At 38.0% G+C, this 21522-nt stretch overlaps 1 protein-coding gene across 8 annotated transcripts in view; it reads left to right on the top strand.

Annotated features, from left to right (window-relative positions):
* The window catches only part of Ccdc102b (coiled-coil domain containing 102B), a 214597-nt gene that overhangs the window by 54732 nt on the left and 138343 nt on the right, over positions 1-21522 (top strand). For 7 of the 8 annotated variants that reach the window (XM_071602651.1, XM_027935286.2, XM_071602650.1 and 4 more), the window contains exon 5: positions 9420-9536. The exons of the other annotated variant lie outside the window; for it this stretch is intronic. In XM_071602651.1, coding sequence (XP_071458752.1) covers positions 9420-9536 — 117 coding nt within the window. The remainder of the gene's footprint in view (positions 1-9419; positions 9537-21522) is intronic. 8 annotated transcript variants of the gene reach the window in all.

The raw sequence follows: 21522 nt of genomic DNA, 5'->3' as shown, positions 1-21522 counted from the left end.
TTATAGACTAGAGTGCAAATAAGCCAAGGTGATATAGCCATTCTATGGAATCATGAAGAATACAGTAAAACCTGGGCACACCTGCAATCTCAGCAACTAGGGGAAGCTGAGGCAGGAGAATTGCAAGTTCAAGGCCAGCCTGGGCAACTAAGCAAGACTCTGACCTAAATGACTGTTTAATAATTCCCAATAGACACAATGGATGTTATTATTTTTCACACTGTTGATTTTTAATCTTATGACTTGGTAGTTCAGCTCTTGGAGGCACACCCACAACAATATATAAAAGAAAAAAAAAACATGCATTATATAGTTTGTGTCAAAAATACTAATGTCTTTCATAGTTGACAGGTTCTTTTAGTGAATTATAAACATGAAAAGGAGTATATATTAATAGATCTTACACTTTGAGATAAACAGAAATGTTGATACTTACAGTTCCTGAGGTATGCTCATTCACAGAGACAGGGTATAGAGTTCGTAAGAAGGGAAATTGTCATTTAAATTATTTTTTTCTATGGAAAATTTCAAACACTTACAAAATAAAAAGAATAGCATCACAAACCACAGTGTTTATGTTAGCCGTCAATAAAAATTATCATTCTGTAGCCAATCTTGTTATTCTGTACCATCCCCATTCACATTCTTACCATATATTATCCTGTCTGGATTTCTGCCTGTGACTCAGAACATAAGGACTTTTTAAATTTTTTTGAAAATTGTAACCATACCAGTTTAAAACTAAAATTTAAAAACAATTTACTCATATCAAATATTCAGTGTTCAATTTTTTTCTAGTATTACAATGTTTCTTTTCAAAGTTCACTTACTTGAATCATTAATTTCGGACATTGATTGGATATATGGGTTTTAAAATGTGTAGGGATCCCCCCCCATATATCTTTCCCCTTTTTGTCTTTGAATTTATTTAAGATAAGATTTAGCCAGTAAAGCTGAGCTTGGGTTCCACAGGTCGTACCTGTACTGCAGTTTGGTATGTCTCCTGTATTTCTATAGGTGGTAGCTGGACTTGAGGAATTAGGTGGGACAGGGTTTCAGGACTACAAGTCAGTGTCTTCCCCTAGGAAGACCACAGTGGTTGTCTCCATGGTATCAACTGATAATGATACTCATTGACTATATCCATAAATCTAGGAGTTGCAAGATTTTGACATTCAACCATTTATTTCTGCTTATTAGTTGTGCCTACGAGGAGGTGGCAGGTTAGAGGGAGGACACACTTCCCACTAGTGCTTCAGCTCAGGATTTGAACAGGGGGATGCTCCTCAGCCAGGAGGGAACTCACTGAATTCCACATTGGACAGCAAAATAATCACAGAGACACAGAAACGTAGAACTCAGAACATAATATAAAAATAACGTGTTAGAGATGCCCCAGTCCACTGCAGAGGGGAAGGGAGCACGGGGGTGGGGGGGGAGAGCATAGCTGAGGAAGGAGACTGTCCTGGGGCTCTGCTCAAGAGAGGAGGCGGAGCCCAGCCTACCCAGAGACAGTGGGAGAGTCCTGGAGAGAAAAGGGTTGTGATTAAACTCTCAAACAGCTGTTGATACCCTGCAGTTCTCCAATCGCCAGTGTATTGGTTAGCCAACTTCCACATTAGGACTCAGGGGAAAGGTCCCTGGTTTTATTCCTGATATCCATAGAGTTTTGACTTTGCTAGACTGGTTGCTTTGCCTGCTTTTGTGGAGTTTTGCAGGCATTTTTTTTTTTCCTTTTTGCAGCGCTGTGGAAGTAACCCATGGCCAAATACATGCCAGACTAGTGCTCTACCACGAAGCCACATCCCTAGCCTGAAAACCTTTAAAGTAGTTGTCAACCCTGCACCCTGGCTACCTTCCCACAAGTCACCACAGGGGTAGCTACATGGTTTCCAATTCCAGATTTCCAAGTATGGTCTTTGTAAATTAATCTGCCTAAGGACAGAACTTTACCAGCAAGTTCTTCTCGCCCATGTGACCTTCCAGCCACTTGTGAAGGGCTTATTTCCAATCTTCAGTGATAGTTTGAAGCATGTGGCTGGGGTGGGGAAGACGTCTAGAGTACCTAACAGGAGATACTTTGAACTATTGGTGTTGTGAGACAAACTAATGGATAGGTCACAGAATCTGTGGCATTTCTGATGGTTTCCAATTTTCCTTTTCATGAAAATATTGGAGCAGGAGCAACTGGATGGATCAGCTTATAGATAATAAAAACTAAATTTTAATATCAAGTCAAAATGTAGCTTTGCCATATACTTAGAAGGATAATAAAACAACACAATGACTGCTATTACAAAACATTTTCTGTTTCTACCTAACATGTGAAATCAAAATTTTCAGTGCCTACATCAACGAAATAAAAAATAAAACTGATGGTAATTATTATCTCATTTTATCAATAAGTTATTTCACCTATATATACACAAATTAATCTAAAAAATCTATTCATTTATCTCATTAAGATATGAATTTCTAGTAAATAATTAGTTTATATTTAATACTTACCTATTAAAATAAATAATTTCTTGTTTTTTAAAGCAACTATCTACTCATAGTAATTTTTATTTGTTTTTCTTACATATACATGACAGTACAGAGTATCTTGACATTTTATACATACATAGAGTATAACTTATTCGAACAGGATCCTATTCTTGAGATTGTACATGATGTGGAGTTGTCTATTCATATATGCACATCAGACATTTATGTCCAATTCATTCTACTGTCTTTCCTATTTCTATTTCCCCTCCCTTCCCTTCATTACCCTATGTCTAATCCAATGGACTTTTATTCTCACCCCCCCCCACACACACACACACACTTTTTGGTATTAGCATCTGCATAGTAGAAAAAAAACATTTGGCCTTTGGTGTTTTGGGATTTGTTTATTCCACCATCTTGAAGGCTCCCTCATATTAAGATAATTCACCACAAAAAACTTGACGTTTGGAGCCTTACAGCCACAATATATGCATACATATGTTAAATATGGACTTTTATTGCATATTATAGAGAAAAACAAATTTTTAAGGATAAATACATGTTATAATGTGATAATCTGGAAGAAATAAAATAGAAATACGTGTTCAAGAACTAAAATTAACAGACATTAACTTTGAATACATATCAACAAACACAAATTTGTAAGGTTGGAGTATCAATGATAGCCGTAAAGTCGGATATTTCATTTAAAGTGCCATTGTTTCAAATTTATTAGAAATTTTATTTTAAAAACTGTAAAAAATGCACTCTTCTAAGACAAACTTTAAGGGATGGTGAAGTGGGCCTTTATCCCAGCAGCTCATGGTGTTGAGGCAGAAGGATCATGAGTTCAAAGCCAGCCTTAGCCACTTAGAAAGACCCTGCCTCAAAATAAAAAAAAATAAAGAGGCTGGGATGTGGCTCAGTGGTTAAGTTCCCTGTCATCAATCCCAGGACCAAAAGAGACAAAAAAAGTAGACAAACAAACTTTAAGAATGTAAGTGTTAGGTCTAACTCCTGACTCAGTGCTGCGCTCCTGCAATCCAGCTACTCAGGAGGATGATGTAGGAGGATAGCAAGTTCAAGGTCAGCCTTGGCAGCTTAGCAAGGTCCTGTCTAATAAAAATAAATAAAATGGCCTGGGAATTAGCTTAGTGATGGAGCACCCCTGGGTTAAATAACCACTACCAGAATAATAAAAAAGAATTTTTTGAAGAATAGATCTGCATGAGAGTAAAAGAGCACACAGACCCCTGAGAAATTCACTTATTGTCCTTATTTTGACCTAAAAAACTTAACCAAGCTTTCATTTATCAAAGCTGGCTTTCCTGCTATTACTTAAGGTTATAGAAAAGAATTAGATAAAATTTACTTTAAAAATTTTCAGCTGAAATATTCTGAGCCATGATCTAATACATGAAGTGCCTCTCTGTGGTGTCTCTGAGTGTGTGAAGACTTCTTTGTGGGTTCATCGTTAACTGAAATTTCTTAGAACCCCAAACTGGCTGTTGGATATCCTGGCATTGGAGTGCCATTCCTTCTCACATCCCTCACCTTTTACTATCAGAACCTGGTAAACAAATAAAACTTGGTCTTTTATCCTGAATTAATGGATATTCAATAGTTATCCCAAAGGTCAAATTAAAAATGTGTGCATCACAACAAAGACAATGAGAAAAGTCTTGGAAAAGCACTGGCCAGTGCTAATTCGATTACAATTTCAAAACTCAACTCACCTTCAATGTGAAAAGAGATTTGGGGGCAAGGATGATACAGACACTGTCAAATTTGTCTTGGTCATCCAGAGAGAAGTAGGTGGTTTCCTATGCTCATTGGGGGAGGAGAAATAGGGAGAGTTGAGAAATACACAGGATGAAAAAATGGCAAAACCTGGTGATTAGTTAAATGTTGTGGATGTGTTGGGGTGCAGGGGACATGACCGAGAAGGAGAAGTTAACAGATTCCTGACGTTGTCAACCAGGTGGCCATTCATTAGGAGACAAACAAGCAGGGAGAAAAATATAGGGGGAAAAGCTATGAATTTATCAAATTTGAGATGGAAATGTTTGATACATCTTTGATTTAGGACCATAAAGAGAGGCTTGAACAATGACAGAGCGATGGTGGCTGAAGCCAAAGGAGGAGATGGGGTGACACTGGGTGGGTTATCCAATAAAGCACATGGGGCTTAGCGGAATGACACCAGGCAGGACAGATGGAAAAGGAGGAACTGCACAGAAATCTAGAAGGAAGGGAGAAGGATTAGCTTTTTTTTTAACCTGAGTCTGAGACAGGATATTTTCAAAACCATGTGTACTTCTGTCAAGGATTCAAGTAAGAAAGGGTGAAGATGTGGGTGTAGGAAGGCCTGGGAAAGGCTGAAGCCAGTGGAGAACCGAGGGAGAGGGAAAGGTGGGGAGAAGGTGGTCCGCAGCGCTCCAAGGGCATTGGCAGACCGAAGGAAGAGGGGAAGCGAAAGTGCCAAGTGTGGGAAATAAGGAGAATCTTCTCCCCTGGACCTCCCTCACTCGCTTGTCCCCAACCTAAATGGGAAGTATTGAGGAGTTAAATATCTCTAGGAAACCTTGAGGAAAGATATCAAATCCTGAGGGCAAGTGGAATAATTAGCCTTCAATTCTAGGAATTATTTAAATTCCTTAAGAGAGAAAAGAAGGAAAGACTCCTGTAGATGCATGCACAGTGGTAGATTTTATCTTAAGTATTTGGAAATCTTGGCTATGCATGGCTTCTTCTGCATGAAGGGAAGCTGCAGGATCCTTTACTAGAGCAATGGGAGACATGGTGAGTTTGGTGTTCAGGGGAGATTGAAAGGTGCTGTATTGTTAATGACATTGACATAAACATTCCATACGTTATTTCACAAAGAACAGAATTTTGCAATCTGCCTTAGTTATGTAATCCTTGCAGACCATCCTGACAGATAAAATGAGAGGCAAAATGAAAATAAATGGATGGGTTAGATTATATTTTTGTGCCCTTTTGTTATGAATTTTTCTCTTCCTACCATATTTGGATAAGTAGAAAAATTTTTATCGATATGATATACAATATTTTCATTTTTTAAACATCATCTTGAGATTATTTTTCAACCCATGCTTATCTTGATTCACAATACACATTTACATATAATGTTGATAATTTTCCAGAAACAAATCATGGCAGATATTTCTGAAGTCACAGACGTGGCACATTGCCTGGTTTAACTTTCTGTAAACACTGCAGCATCAAAAGTGGATTTTTAAAGAGTAATTTTGGAAATATACTTCAGTGCAACCTTGGGGGAAAAAGACCTTACAAGAGAATATACTAAATAAATATTAAATAAAAGGACATGAACTTGGAAAATGGTTTCTGATGCTGACTCACTCACTTTATCTGGTACCTGCTATTTCTGTCACTTGCAATTTAACTAATGTGACATGTCATTTGTGGATGACATTCATAATGTTTCTAAATTAATCGTCTCTAGCATCCACAAGCCCACTGCTTTCAAATTTCAGTTTCTAAATAGATTGTTACAACTCCATTAATCTAAACCTAAAGTCAAAGAGGTAAGTGGCAAAATTAAAGTGAGTTCCAGTTGAAACTCAAAACTGCAAAATAATCAATTTAACTCAGTTTTTCAAGTAGAAAGTAGCTGTTTCATTAATTTATCAGTTTTCTCTGCTATATATTACTTTAGTAGCTTCAGATGCACACTGCGTCATTTCTTATATTTAGTTATTTTGCTCTTCTGTGCTTGAAAGGAGCACTGAGAAGGACAGTGTGGATGACCAAGAGATGAAGGGGGAGGGATGGTACAACCAAGTGGATAAAATAACTTTAAAGTGTGTCTTTTGCTGATTGGGAACTTGTTAACGGGATCTGAGCAGAGAGAAATTACAGGATCTGAATTACTTTCTAGAGCTTTCTTTGGATGCTGTTTTGAGAAAGAGAGCATGGGGCCACACATAGAAACAGAAGGATGGAGGCTACTCCTATGCTAAGTGAGGGATCCTGGCAATTTTTAATCAGAATAGCAGTGGTGGATTTGGAGAGAGGTAACTGGATTTATAATTGTTGTAAAGGCTCAGCTGATGAACCAAATTGATTTGCTTTTAATTTGGATGGCACATGAGAGGATTGAATTAATACATTGTGGTCCACGGGGAAGATGGGATTGATATCTGCTGAGCTGGTGAAGACTGATGGACCAACAGGTTTGAGGGAGAAGTTCTGACTTTGGCTTTCCAGGGTGTTGAGTTTGAGATGTCTACAGAGGTGAGAAATTGGAACCTGGAAATATATCCCAAGTTCAGTAGAAAACACAGGCTTCAAATAGACATTTGGAGACGGTCAGCATTTTTATTAGTGCACAATGCCACCAGTACATGTGAGCTGATCTACAGAGCAATGTGAAGTTCACAGGGGCAAGGATGAACCTTGTGACACTCCAAAATTCTATTCTGTATTCCAGCCCATCCGGGAAATTTGTCTAAAGATACATTGTGAAATTTCTTAGGGGACAATCTTTTATTATCTTTAAAACTTGTATTTGCTCTGTCATAAACTTCTGAAATTTATGAATGCAATGTACTAACTGGGCACGGTGACACATGCCTGTAATCCCAGCAACTCAGGAGGATGTGAAGAAGGAGGATCACAAGTTCAAGTCCAGTCTCAGCAATTGACCAAGACCCTTAGCAACTTAGCAAGGCCCTGTCTGAAAATAAGTAAATAAGTAAGTAAGCAAATTAATTAATTAATTAAATAAAAAGAGCAATAGACAATGCAAGTCTGGCTCAGTAGTTAAGTTCCTCTGAGTTCAATCCCAAGTACCAAAAAAAAAAAAAAAAAAAAAAAAGTAAAGAGATTAATGCAGTATACTCTTGCCTTTTCCTGAAGATACTAGTTACTTTTAAAATCAGTGTATTATTTTATTCAGTAGTTTGTGTCCTCTTGTTAGTGTCTCCCCTCCACCTGGCATTCTGTTTCTTAATCTTGGTGCTAGCCATTTTTTCCCTTTCTTCTTGCTCCTGGGTTCTTTGAATGTTCAGAGAGCTTTGATTTTGACATTGACATTGATGAGTGAAAATAGAAATTTTAAAGTGTCTCGTGTGGATTTCCTTTGCTGTTGTTTAGGGAAATTTACATTCTGACTCTTTTAGACAATGAGAAGATTTATTGATTGACATAGTTTCTTGTGGATTAAAAGCTAAGACTTCTGAAAGTAAGCCAGGGCCATCAAGTTTCACAAGAAGCTGAATTTTCTTTTGGTGAACCCAACTCAAAAAACAGTTTAACTCTTGCAGCTCGCCATTTCCTCTGTCAAAGTGACTTTCCTTTTATTTTACCTTGGATTAATGTCACACTACTTAACTCACATGGTAGTGGGTTGAACATGCAGAGACCAATGGTCATGAATTCTTCATTTTCTCTTGCTCTGACTCTCAACTCCCCTGAGCTCTCTTCACAGCACAAGTGAGCCATTTCGGCAGTGTTTGGGAAATCGGCTCCTGTCCCTAGTGTACTCCATTGCCTTTGTGTTGGGCCTCTGGCCTCTTTGGCTATGCTTCCTCTACTATCTCCATCAGCTTACTGCTTTTCAGAAAATTATTTTACTGGGTTTTATCTTTATAACTACAGATGCAGTGTTGGTTAAGCACTCAGGTAATGAATTCAGTAAAAAGCCTCTTAAAGTTTTCTCCCTGTAGTTAATAACTTTGCATATTGGAAAGATGCTTATGCTTCTTTAAAATATGGTTCATGCCAGGCATGTTGGTGCAGGCCTATAATCCCAGAGGCTTGGGGGGCAAAGGCAGGAGGATCACGAGTTCAAAGCCAGCCTCAGCAAAAGCGAGGCACTAAGCAATTCAGTGAGACCCTGTCTCTAAGTGAAATACAAAATCGGGTTGGGGATGTGGCTCAGTGATCGAATGACCCTGAGTTCAATCCCCAATAATAGAAAAGAAAATATATGGTTCATTTTTCTGTAGAGTAGGGATAATAATAGCAGTGCCTAACACTTGGGTCACTACCAGCATGAACTAAGACAATGTTTCAAGTTCAGTTCCTGGAGACTAGAACATACTGGTAATATTATCAGTATTAACAATGTCATGAATAATCCTGTTTTTAAATTTTTGAATAGGCTGTATTATATTGTCTTGTATATTCTAATTTATCATGAGATTATATACAAGTTACATATAATTCATGATGGAAACATTTACCTATATGATACAAGGAAGGAATACATTAATAAAATAGAACAGCATGTATGTATAGTTACATATTTTATATATTTATCAAATTTCATATTTCTGCTAAAAACTTCTAATTATAAGAATAGGTATGGAGAAATATCACCATTTATGTTAATAGTATTCAAATTCCTAGGTTTTTATACCTGTTCCTAGGTTTTATTGGTATTTTTCAGGTATTTTTAGATGTTTTATATACATTTTACCAACCCAAGCACCATTTATATATTTTTTCTCCAAGTTTGCCTCCGTTACAATGAATTTAATATTTATGCTTTATGTTAAATAGATTTAAGACTGATTATAAAAAGCACTGAGGTATTAATATTCTGGACTAAAAGATCAGAATTAATTCATTAATTTGGAAGTCAACTGACCCATTGTTAGGAATACGCAGAGGTAAGTGAGTTTTGTCCACTTTTCAATTGAAGGATGAGATTTATGGAGACTTGCTGATTTTTTTCCTAACAAATCAGTATTTTTCAACTACAAACATTGTAATAAATGGTCCAACTATAATAGTTATAGTAGCAACAACAAGGCCTTTCAGAATCCACATGGAAAATAAAAAAAAAGATTTTAAAAAATCGGAAAGATTAATGGGCTTTAGACTGGAACCAGCTAGCTTTTGTAGCGTGTTGTGATTATAGTTCGAACTTTGCTTTTCAGCCTGGCATTCTTCACAGTCAACATGAAAGTGAAACAGGAGGAATTTCAGGAGATATAAAGGAAAAATCTACACCTCAAAACAGCAAGGATAGAGTCATCTGTGAGCTAAGAGCAGAGGTAAGGTATTGGATAAAGGGTGTAACATTATTAAATCACACTTGAAAATAACTAAATTATATACCATTTTAAATTGCACAAGTGAGGTCACTTAATGAGGGTGAGTGCTGCTTGTATACTAATAAGCTTATATACTTTATGTAAGATTCTTTGGAATGATACTCCTAACTAGATGTGAGCTATCTGAGCAATCCAATAGACAATGTAAATCTTATTGTGAGTAAATATCTATTGAAAGTTCAATCATCTGATGGAACATAATGTTAACTTATTTTCAGAAACAATGACATACAAAATATATGGCATGTGGATTCTGGTGACATTAGCAATGCTATTAGCAGCTAACAACACTAAGACATAGGATAAATTCACATTGGTTATAGCTAATTGATTTATTTTCCTTTCTGACTAGCAACTGCAACAGATAAATTTTCATGGATTTGTAAACTCAGAGTGTTTTTCTGGTCTTAGATACAAAGCAGGAATTATTGTTCTTGGACATAGGAGGAGGGATTGAATTATTTATATTTCATTGAAAACTGCGTTGCGTTAAAAATAGAAAATAGCAAATTATTTATTTTATAACTGGTGATTCTGGACAAATGCTTTGGATACAAATGCGTAGGAACAAGTTAGGAAATGGAAAAGAAGTTGGTAAAAATATAGGCTGGGAAGAAGGTGATTTGTATGAGGCATTTTGTTTCCTATAAAACTCTTCAAAGACAGAGTTCATGCTGGAGTTTATTTTATGTCAGATGAACCAAGTGCATTGGGAAGTACATAGATTTGGGAGTCAGAAGCAGCAGAATCATCTTCTGATTATTTTGTTGAATTCCTTAAGCCCCTCTGTGTCTTGAGTTTACAGAGATGGGAGTGATAATAGTCACAGTCATTACACAGGGGCTTTAAAAACAAAAATGTGCCTGGGGAATACTTGGTGGAGAAGAGTTCTTGTACTTTGGTACTCAGCCCAGCTGTTCTGGGGCTTCAGGTCTTGCCTGCACTGCCTCTCCCTGCTGCCAGGCTGTCCTTACCCCTCGTCCTCAAGACGCCTGGCAGGTGTCGGGAACAGGAATATGCAACAACAGATCCAGATGAGAAGGTGACTATTGAAAACAACCACTTTTCAGTCAAAGGAGAAAAGGATGGCTCTTGTGCCTTTTGTTTCTAAGAGGCATCCAATCCTCAGGAGAGCTGCCTCTTTCCCTGGGATCTGCGCTCTCAAGTGCACCTTTGATAAAGCACTGCTGGACATGCAGCTAACACCAGAAACAGAGGAGGGAGACCTGTCTGACTGCTTCCTGTAGCTCTCCTCAAAACCAGGGGCGTAGGTGCATACACGCACACGTTTGTAATGTTTTTAAAGAGCAGTTTTAGTTTTACTGCAAAATTTGGCAGGAAATAGAGTTTATATATTCACCCCTCTCTGTACAACATCTCTCAGGATTATGGTGCTTAGTAAAATCGATGAACCAACGTCGACACATTATCAACTGAGTCCAGGGTTTCCGTTAAGTTTTTACTATGTGTTGTACATTCTGTAGGTTTTGGCAAATGTCTAGTCACAAGCATCTATCCTAAAACTCCTGTATGTTCCACACACTTATCCCTCCCTCCCCTGAAACTCTGATGACCACTGATCTTTTCTTTGTCTCCATACTTGCCTTTTCCAGAATATCATGCTGTTAGAATCATGCAGTGTGTTGTATTTTCCGATGGACTTCTTCAACAGAGCAATATGTATTTAAGTTTCATTGACATCCTTTTTTGGTGGCTTGATAGTTCATTTCTTTTTAGTGGTGAATAATATCACATTGTCTAGATATACCACGTTTTGTTTATCTCTTCGTCTTTTGAAAAATATCTCTATTGCTTTCCTATTTTTTCTACTATACATAAAGCGCCTATAAAATTTTTTCTGCAAGTTTTCAAGTGGAAATAAGTTCCAACTCCTTTGGATTAATACCAAAGATGTCTATTGCTGAATCATATGGTAATTATAGGTTCAGTTTTGTAAGAGACTGACAAACTGTCTTCCGAAGTGGCTGAAGCACTTTGCATTTGCTCCACATTGTCACCAGAGTTTGATGCTTGGATTTTGGAAATTCTAGTGGTTTTGCAGGGGCATGTCGTTGAGGTTATAGTCTAAAGTTTACTAGTCAAGTGGGATACTGATGTTTGTTCCTATGCCTGTTTGTTATCTTGTCATCTGTGATGGGTTTTGTGTTCATATCTTTTGTCAACTCTTAAGTAAGCTTGTTTATTTTCTTATGATTGGGCTTTAACAGTTCTTTGTGTATTTTGTTTAATAGTGATCTGCCAGATCTGTGTTTTGCTAATATTTTCTCCTAAACACATAAAACTTCAAGGGTATGCATTAAAGAGGATCAAATGTAAATAAAATTTGCAATATTTTTTAAAAGTTAACAACTTTAGCCCAAAGAAGTTAATTATAATAAATCTTTTGAAAAATGATGTGATTATTTTAGGATGATAATATCCAATTGTTTTATTTCAAACATTTCCATATCTAAGCATGTTTATTATAGAAATAATTAGAAAGTATAGAGAATAAAAAAAGAAAAAACATACACATATAAATGTATTTGCTTATATATGTATAAATGTATATGGTTTCTTAAAATTATACTTTTTTATGTTCACATAAAATTGTGTGATTATATCAATTTCATTAAAATATAAACCATTTAAAAAAAATGGGTTCTTGTTTTAGATATACAATCAAGACTATAATAAGTAGCCTCATGCAAATACATACATTTAAAAATGGCTTAAATTCCTCGAAGTAAAATGGCTTGGTCAAGAGGATGTTTATTTTTGAAATCTCTTATACACATTGCCAAGTGCTCCATTAGAAACATTATATCAATTTACATTTTCACAAAGTATATCTAAAAACTCTATTATTCACAAAGCAAACATTAAAGACAGTTAAAGAGCAGAGGCTTTCCACCTAGGCAACCTGGGAACCAACTGGCAGTCTGGTGATCTCCTGGGGTTTTCCTTAGGCTGTATATACATCACAAAGATGCTAGCCGTCTGGGAACACCAATCGGTAGAGACAGATGAAGAAACAAAAGCCATAATGAAAATGTAACCTAAGTCGGTTTGCTTTTGTCAAAGGACCCGGGAAGATCAAGACAAAAGTTTGAGGAGAGTAATGCTTGAATCCAACCAAACTCACAGCAAAAAAAAAAAAAAAAAAAAGAGCCCCACCTCCACTCCTGCTAGCAGAGGCTGAGTGGGGAGGACATCATTTCACCCTACTCAGGTGGTAAAGAAGTTCCCCAATCCTCCTTGGGAGGATTGTTATGGTTTAGATGAGGTGTCCTCCAAAATCTCATGTGGAGACATGCTAGAATTTCCAGAGGTGAAGTGATGAGATTATGAGATCCTTAACCTAATTCATGGAGTGGATTTATCCACTGAAATAGATTAATTGGTTGGTAACTGTACGTAGGTAGGGCGTGTCTGGAGGAAGTAGGTCATTGGGAGTGTGCCTTTGGGGTCTGTATTTCGTCCTTGGGTAGAGGAGCTCTCTCTGCTTCCTGGCTGTCATGTTCTGAGGAGATCTCTTCTGTCACCCTCCTGCCATGATGTTCTGCCTCGCCTCAGACCCGGAGCTTTGGAGTCAGCTAACCATGGGATGAACCTTTGAAACCAGGAGCCAAAGTAAACCTTTCCTCCTCTATGTTGTTCTTGTCAGGTTATTTGGTCATGGCCGCAAAGAAGGTAACTAAAATAGACTGTCATTGCTAGTTGGCAGTAAGGAGGCCCCCCACGCTCTGGTGGTGTCCGAGGAAACCCCATGTAGAACTATGTGGATGAGGTCCAGCAGGCAGAAAAAACTGCTGTCACTGCCCAGCAGTGAAAGGAGACCCTGAGTTGGGCCTCAGGGAGGCCAAGTGGCAAGTCAACCCTCATCTTCCAGGGGTTTTCAGTAGGACCCTTCCATAGGGTCCAGTTTTGTGACATAATCCCCCACATATGCAGAATACAATGAATGTTACTCATTGAATGTTACAAATTGAATGTTACTCATCATATCTCAAAGCAATCAATCAACAGATGCCACCCCTGAAATGGCAACAATGTTTAATTATTTGGCAAGAATTTTAGACAACACTCAGCAAGCAACTGGGAGTGAAATACATTTCTTAAAGAAATAGTAAGCCTTTTAGTAAATAAATTGAAAGTTGCAGTGAATAGATGGAAGATGTAATCAATGAAACAGTGGAAGACTTAGGCACAAGAGCACATTGAAAATTTTAAAGTTAAGAATGGAGGAGACAAAAAAGAAGCAATGAACTTGAAGGCAGACTAGAAGAAATGATCCTGTCTGAACACAAGAAGAAAGTTGGCCACAAAAAAAAAAAAAAATGCATCCTCAGGGACATGTGGAATATGTAACAAAAAATCTGTTTGCATATCGGCGGTCATTATCAGAGAAGTAGCACTGGGCGGGAGAGTACTGAAAAGATGAGTGAAATTTAGGAAAAGGGTCAAAATTAGAGCCCAGAAGCTCAGCAGACTCCAAGGAGCATAAATCCAAAGACACCCATCATCAAGTCACATGGTAGTCAAGCTCAAGGGAAGCTAGGGAAAACGTCTCGACCTCATCACGGCCAAAGCCTTGCCCCACTGCAAGGACGAGCATTCAGCAGGCTTTGCACGTCCCACCAGAAACCCTGGAGGTCAAGACAGAAGCCGCATGCCAGTGTTCAAGTGTAAAAGGATGGCCAACTGAACACGCAGTGCCTGATGACATGTTCTTGAGGACACCCGGAGAGCAAAAGGAATGTGACTCTAGCAAATCAGCACGTGAAAATGTGTCATTGAGAAAATTCAGACAGAACGACCATGAGATGTAACCACAGAGTGGCTAAAATGAGAATAAAATAGCCACAGCACTACATACCAGTGGAGAAGCAAAGCCACAGGCCACTCATCTATTGCTAGGGGAACGTGAACTGATGAGAGAACGGTGTAGAAGAGTTTGACCATTTCCAGCATAACAACTGTCCTATGATGAAGCAGAGAACACCTGGGCATTTACGTTCTTAGGAAAGAAACTTAGATTCACATGAAACTGTAGGTGAATCTGTACACGGATTTAATTCGTAAATTCCAAAACCTGGAAACAACACTTAAGACCTTCAGTGAGTGAAAAATCAAACAAACTGTAGCTGAATATTCTTCAGCAATAGAACAGACTGAACTCCCCTTTTGTGAACCATCTCGAAGAGCCTCCAGAGAAGTACACTGAGCGGGGGTTGTTAGTCCCAAAGACTGCATAGTCTGTGATTTTATTTACAGAACAATTTTTGAAGCACAAATTTAGAAACGGAGATAGATTTGCGGTTACCAAGGAAGCAGGTGTGTAGGAGTGGCCGATGTGACCCTTCATGGCGATGGAAAACCTCTGCCTTTTGACTGCCTTGTCCATGTTGGGTTCTGGTCTGTGCTGGAGTTGCAAAGTGTCATCACTGGGGAAAACAGGGGAAGAGACACATGGATTTACCTGTATACCTTGCAAATGCCTGTGAATCGGCAATTATCTCAGAATGAAAATTCATTTCAAACACCCTAGTCCTCTTCCAAATGTATGCCAAGTTCCACCTTTTCATGTACTTTTCTGAAAATATGCCTCCCACATTTTCTTACCATTCTAGGATCCAAGAGATCCAGGTCTAAGTTTTTATCTTAACAGTATCTAGTGTTTGGCTTCTCAGTAATTACACAGGCCGTCTGAGATTGTTTGCTTATGAGTTTGTTTGCAAACTGGTGTTAACAGCTTATCTAAAAGATGAATTGATTCTTATATGTAATAAGTAAAAGTGGGACACTACATGTAGTAGGTACTCAATAAATATGTCTCTCTTCCCATTCACATTTCATTTAGTATATTCTACATTGGCCAGACTATCCAGATTCTGAGATTTTAGTAACATTATACATAATCTTGTCAGAATGCTTCCACCTCCCTGTGTTTACCCTCCACTCAATTGTAGGCTATTCTGAGTGTAAAGGTACTGTCTTACAGCAAGTGCAATTCCTGCAGTTTTGGGTGCCAAACACACTCTCCTGGTATTATTTTTTTTCCCAAGCCAGATTCATATACAATCTTCCATGCATAGGTTATGTGTTGATCCATAGGCTAATCTTTGAGAATTTTTTGGACAAAGACTATGAATGTCTTGAACTGGAAAGCACCTAAGGTACAATTCCTTGTTTCAGATGCCTGTTCTGATGTTAATGAATCACCCACAGTGGGCTCTCCTTGAGTGATCTCTCCATGGTACATTTTGTCTGATACTTTGTATTTAAGTCTTTTCACATAGTACAATAAAATGTTATTAAATTGGTTTCTTTTCTTCCCAATCCTAAATGAATGCAGTATGATATAAATTGAAGGTACCAAATGCATCATTTTTTCATCACTTTCAAAATGTCTATATTTATCCCCTTTTAAAATGCTGCTTCCAAATTGGAAACAAAATACTCCAATAAGTAAGATGTTAAATTTAACTTGTGATTATAAAAGTAGTCTTCTTTATTTTGCTTATGCAAGAGAAGACATAAACCTTTTGCTACATTTTTTTTTTTTTCACATCCAGTAATATTGTATTACTGATCAGGTCTTAGAAAGGGGATTTTCTCCACATGAGTGCCTTTCTATGTACATAGACAAAATGCAGCAACAAAGACGTTGTAAGAAAACCACCCCAAACATCAGCATGGAAAATAACTAGGTGCATTCTCATTCATCCAAGGTCTCATTCAGTCATTTATTCAACAACTACTTCTCCAACATCTTCCATGTGTTTGGTACTGCGATCAAGCAGTGAGGACTCCCTAGGGTGGTTTGGTGTCAAGATCAAGCACTGAGGTCTCCGGGATGCAGGGTGGCCACAGGTGGATACACAAGCAAGCCAGAGGGAAAGTGGTGTGTTAGGTCTGATAGGTAAGGTAGAGAGATCTGTGCAAACACAAAGAGACAGTCAGCTGTGAAAGCTGAACTGCCTTCATATAGTGAAGTACAAAGGCAGGCATGTGACAGAGGGTAGCCAATGAGACAGTGAGAGTGCAGGTCAGTAGGAAATCAACACTACAGAAGGCCGGCACTTTGAGTACTGATGGTGAAACAAGAAGCCCTTCCTTGCCCTCTTGTACTACTGTAGATGTTAGGAAATGTTGATGTGAGGAATACTTTGAAAATCTGAAGAACATGCTGTTTTTAGCTTAAGCTGAAGGAAAATGCTGAAGGCAGAAAAATGTTGTTATTTTGTGTTAAAAATGAAAAAAAAAATTATCTTAAAAATGTTCTCTTAAATTATGAACTCTCTCTTTAATACTTCAAATATTGTAGAGTACCCAATGTGTTAGGATCTAGTAATTCAAGAGTCTGGTAGAAATGGTCCTGCCCTCAGAGAACTGCCTTCAGGGAGGGACTTGGTATTCCTCAAAATCCTAAGGGCACCTTTCCCACTTTACTGAAGCTACATACCAGATGGGCCCCGGGAGTCAGAGGATTGGCCTAGTCAGAAGTCAGAGATGATATACTGGAGATATTATTTACTGATATGGTTAAATAATATCATCTTTGACTAAAAAGGTATTGCATGATTAGAACTCTGGTATCATTATACTTTAATTTTCTGAGATAGTCACAGTAGGTGTTGATCTGAATTGATATACATCTCTCATACCTTGATTCCTCTTACTGATATACACATTTTAGCAAAGAGATTTAGATTGCTGAGAACACTATGAATGTGTCAGAAATGATTATACAGTTTTGACACATGGTACTGTCATTTGTAAGAGGTTCATTCAGAAGCCTGTTAGTGACACGGACTTAAACATTCCGAGTTCATATTGACAGAACACAGGGAACAAAATCTACAAAAGGAAATTTGATACAAGTAGACCCTTAGAGCAAAACAACAGCCTGGGGAAACTGAAAGTCACACTGTCACAGATGGATACGCTTCTGGGCACTAGGTACACACAAGCCTCAATACGGTAGTTGTCCAAGGCTGAGACTATCACTTATCCTGCATTCACTAAAATCTGATAGATACAAAGTTGAATACTGGGTGAAACCTGTGTGATAATTTATCCAGGAAATATCGATGTCTTGAATGACATATTTCTTTCAAGAAAAGTTGTGAACCATGTGGAGTGCATTAAAGTCCTTAAAACTTCTATTTTCAAATATTCCAACAGGAGTAGTCATTCTTGGCCAGGTGTGGTGATGCACACACCTGTAATCCCAGAGGCTCAGGAGGCTGAGGCAGGAGGATTTCAAGTTCAAAGCCAGCCTCAGCAAAAGCGAGGCGCTAAGCAACTCAGTGAGACCCTGTCTCTAAATGAGATCCAAAATAGGGCTGGGGATGTGGCTCAGTGGTCTAGTGCCTCTAAGTTCAGTCCCCAGTACTAAAATAAATAAAAAAAAAAGAAGTAGCCATTCTTTGTGAGCCAGGTCTGTGGGAAAGGTCTAAGTTTACTTACTTAATTACAATCTGAGGTTTATTGCCATTAGCAGTTAAGATTTTTTTTTTACTGGCTTCTGCTGGATGAGATGGGTGGGAATAGAAGGGATTACATTAGTTTAAACTGTTTAAAATGATAGGTTTTCTTAGGTTCGTCCACTTCTCTTCAAAGTCCTGCACACTGTAATTCCCACCCCAGAGCACCTCGTATGTTTCTCGGTGCCTTCCACAGAAGACCTTCCTCCACAAGACCTGCCCAGTGATGCCCTCCAGGTCTCACCCCCTCTGTGTGTTTCTGGTCCTTTGAGGGCACACAGTACGCGTCATGCCTGCTGCGGGGCCACAGTCAGACACGACACATTTGCACCAGGATGCCCTCTACATTTCCCTGTCCTCATTGTCAACCATTCCTCCCAAAGCTTTGAATTCAAAACCAATTTACTAAAACTATTAGAGTACAGTTGTGTTTGACAAAGACACAAAGTCCGAGTAAAATAAATATTCTGTTATATTTTAGAGGAAATTGATTCAGAACTTTCCCATTATTATTATCAAAAACATTTCCCTTGGGAAACATATTTTCATACAAACAGGACTTCTGATAATATGGGCCTTAAACCAAACGGGCAATTGCATTTGTTTTCTTTTGCCAAAATCCCAAGTTAATAAAAACAGGACATAAAAAGGCCTGTCACTTTAGATGCTAGAATTCTTACCTTCATTCTGCAATAGTTCCTGGATTATACTGGCTGAGTATTTTTAATTCAAAATGCTTTGGAACAGAAATATTTTTAACTCCAGATTTTTTTTTTCAAATTTTAGGGGAAAAATATCTATCTATCTATCTATCTATCTATCTATCTATCTATCTATCTATCTATATTGGGGATGAAATCTGAGCCTAAGCATGATAATTAATTTATGTTTCATATATACCTTATATCCAAAGCCTAAAAGTAAGTTTATATAATTTTAAAAATAATTTTATCATGAAACAAATTTAATGGTGTGGAATTTTCCACTGTGCTCTCAAAAAATTTCAGATTATGGAGAATTTCAGACTTTGGATTTTTCAAATTAGGGATGTTTAACCTGTAAAAGGTGCTCAACAAATGGTCATTGAATGGATGAGAAAAAGATAAAGCAGATAATAAAGAAAGGGAGCCTTCTGTTTTAACCTTTATGAGGTTAGGGGGGAAAGTCAAAATGGAGGGAGGATATTGCTTTCTAGATTCATTTGGAATTCGGAATGTGGTTTGATATGTTCTGTAATTGACTACATCCATTGGTCATCATCGTGATTTGAATGTTTGTGCCCCCCTCATCCATACCCTGAATTCCTAACCCCCAAGGTGAAGCAGTGAGTGATAGGTAGGGTCCTCAAGAATGAGAATAGTGGCCTTATAAATAACTCTCCAGACAGCTAGCTCTTCTTGTCTACCTTGTTAGCTTTCAGGGAGAAAGCACCATCCATGACACGGAAAACAGGTCCTCATTGGACACCAAGCACACTGCATCTCATTCTTGCACTTGTTAATCTTCTGTTGCTTATAAAGTGCCCAATTTATGGTATTTTGTTACAGCAGCCTGAAAGACTGAGGTTGTTATTAATACGGATAGATAAGGGTAATGTTTTAGGGATAAGAATATAAAAAAAAAAACCTAATAAGTAGACAAGTAAGTAATAAAGATAAGCCTCGTTTTCATAGAATAACTCCACTTTCAGTGGTTAATTGAATAAATTCAGTGGCCTCTACATCTCATTGAATTTGATACTTCTTTAATAGAGTAAGATTTTTCTCTCAAAACTACTAGAAATCCTTCTGTATTTTAAATATTAAAAGCAGTGCAGAAAGTTGTTAATTAGATAATTTCTATACATTTATGAATCAGTGAAACTTTGATTTATTTTTCATCCTGGTAGGTGCAGGTGGAGTGGCTTTTGGAACAATTCTTTTTAACAGTGATAAACCATATTGGTTTTCATTTTTAATATTGATTTGTTCAAGTTCAAAACAGCTGTTCTGGAATTGAGTATTATAGCCTGAGGGACTTTTTTTTTTTCTGTGTGTTTAGCAATGATTCAAATATCATAGAAAAGAGAAAAAAAAATCGAGTCTCTGATTTTAGTCTTTCTAGAAATCTCTACAATAGAAATTGCTTAGCCACAGAAATAAATAAGAGCAGTGATATATCAAAACAATTATTCTTCTGAAAACTTTTATCAACCAATGAGTGGAGGACACCATTTGGACATGAAAGGGGACAGAGGGGAAAACTCAGGCCAAAAAGGAAAGGAAGAAAAGCTACATAATAGATACACTTCTGCAGTAAATGCTGAAAAGTAATGGGAGGTGCATAAGTAACTATTAAAATCTGTTTTTCTTCAGATTGAATATCAGTAGGTATTTATAGTAAATTTCATGGAGGCTTTATGGTTCTAGGTGTCTTGTAAGTACCTCACACTTCAGATCTCATTTACCCAGCACATCAATCTTATGAGGTGGTGGGATGGTGAACTTCAGGAGCCAATTTTTTTGGGCCATGGGGTTCCCAGTCTTTTGAGGAAACACTTGTCTGAGTGTGTGTGTGTGTGTGTGTGTGTGTGAGGGTGCTGTGGATGAGACGAACATTTCATTGATGGACTGAGTAGAGCAGATTACCCTCTCTAATGTGGGTGAGTCTTTTCCAATCAATTGGAGACCTAAAAAAAAAAACAAAACTGAAAGACTGAGAACGTGGCCACTACTGCGGAGCTGGGGCATCAATCTTTGAATGTTCAGACGTGGGGTGTGTTATGGTTTGGATATGAGGTCTTCCCCCAAAGCTTCTCTGTTCAGGCTGGAATATTCATAGGTGAAATGATTAGGTTATGGAGCTGTAACCTTGTCAGTGGATCAATCCATTTAATGAGTTAAGAATTTAAAGGGATTAAGTGTGTGGTAACTGTCGGTAGGTGAGGCATGGCTGGAGGAATTAGGTGCTGGGGGTGGGTTTTAGGGTTTATATTTTTTTCCTGGAGTCTCCATCCATCATTCTGCTACCTGACTGACAGGACCTGAGCAGTTTTCCTCCCCACACCCTTCTGCTATGATGTTCTTCCTCCCCTCAGGCTCAGAGCAATGGAGTAAGCCGACCACAGACTGAACTGATGAAACTGTAAGCCCCCAATACACTTTTCATCCTCCATGCTGTTCTTTTTGTAAAAATTCATTTATTTATTTTAATTTTTGTTATACATAACAGCAGAATGCATTTCAATTCATAGCACACATAGAGAGCACAATTTTTCATTTTTCTGGTTGTACACAAAGTAGAGTCACAACATTCGTGTCTTCATACATGTTCTTAGGGTAATGACCTCCATCTCATTCCACCATTTTTCCTGCCCCCATGCCCACTTCCTTCCCCTCCCTCCCCTTTGCCCTGTCCAAAGTTCCTCCATTCCTCCCATGCTGCCCCCACCCCCA

Source organism: Marmota flaviventris, chromosome 16 (assembly GCF_047511675.1).
Source record: "Marmota flaviventris isolate mMarFla1 chromosome 16, mMarFla1.hap1, whole genome shotgun sequence".
In the NCBI taxonomy this organism is placed as follows: domain Eukaryota; kingdom Metazoa; phylum Chordata; class Mammalia; order Rodentia; family Sciuridae; genus Marmota; species Marmota flaviventris.
Note: the sequence above shows the minus strand (reverse complement) of the source record. Positions and strands in the feature narration are given on the sequence as shown.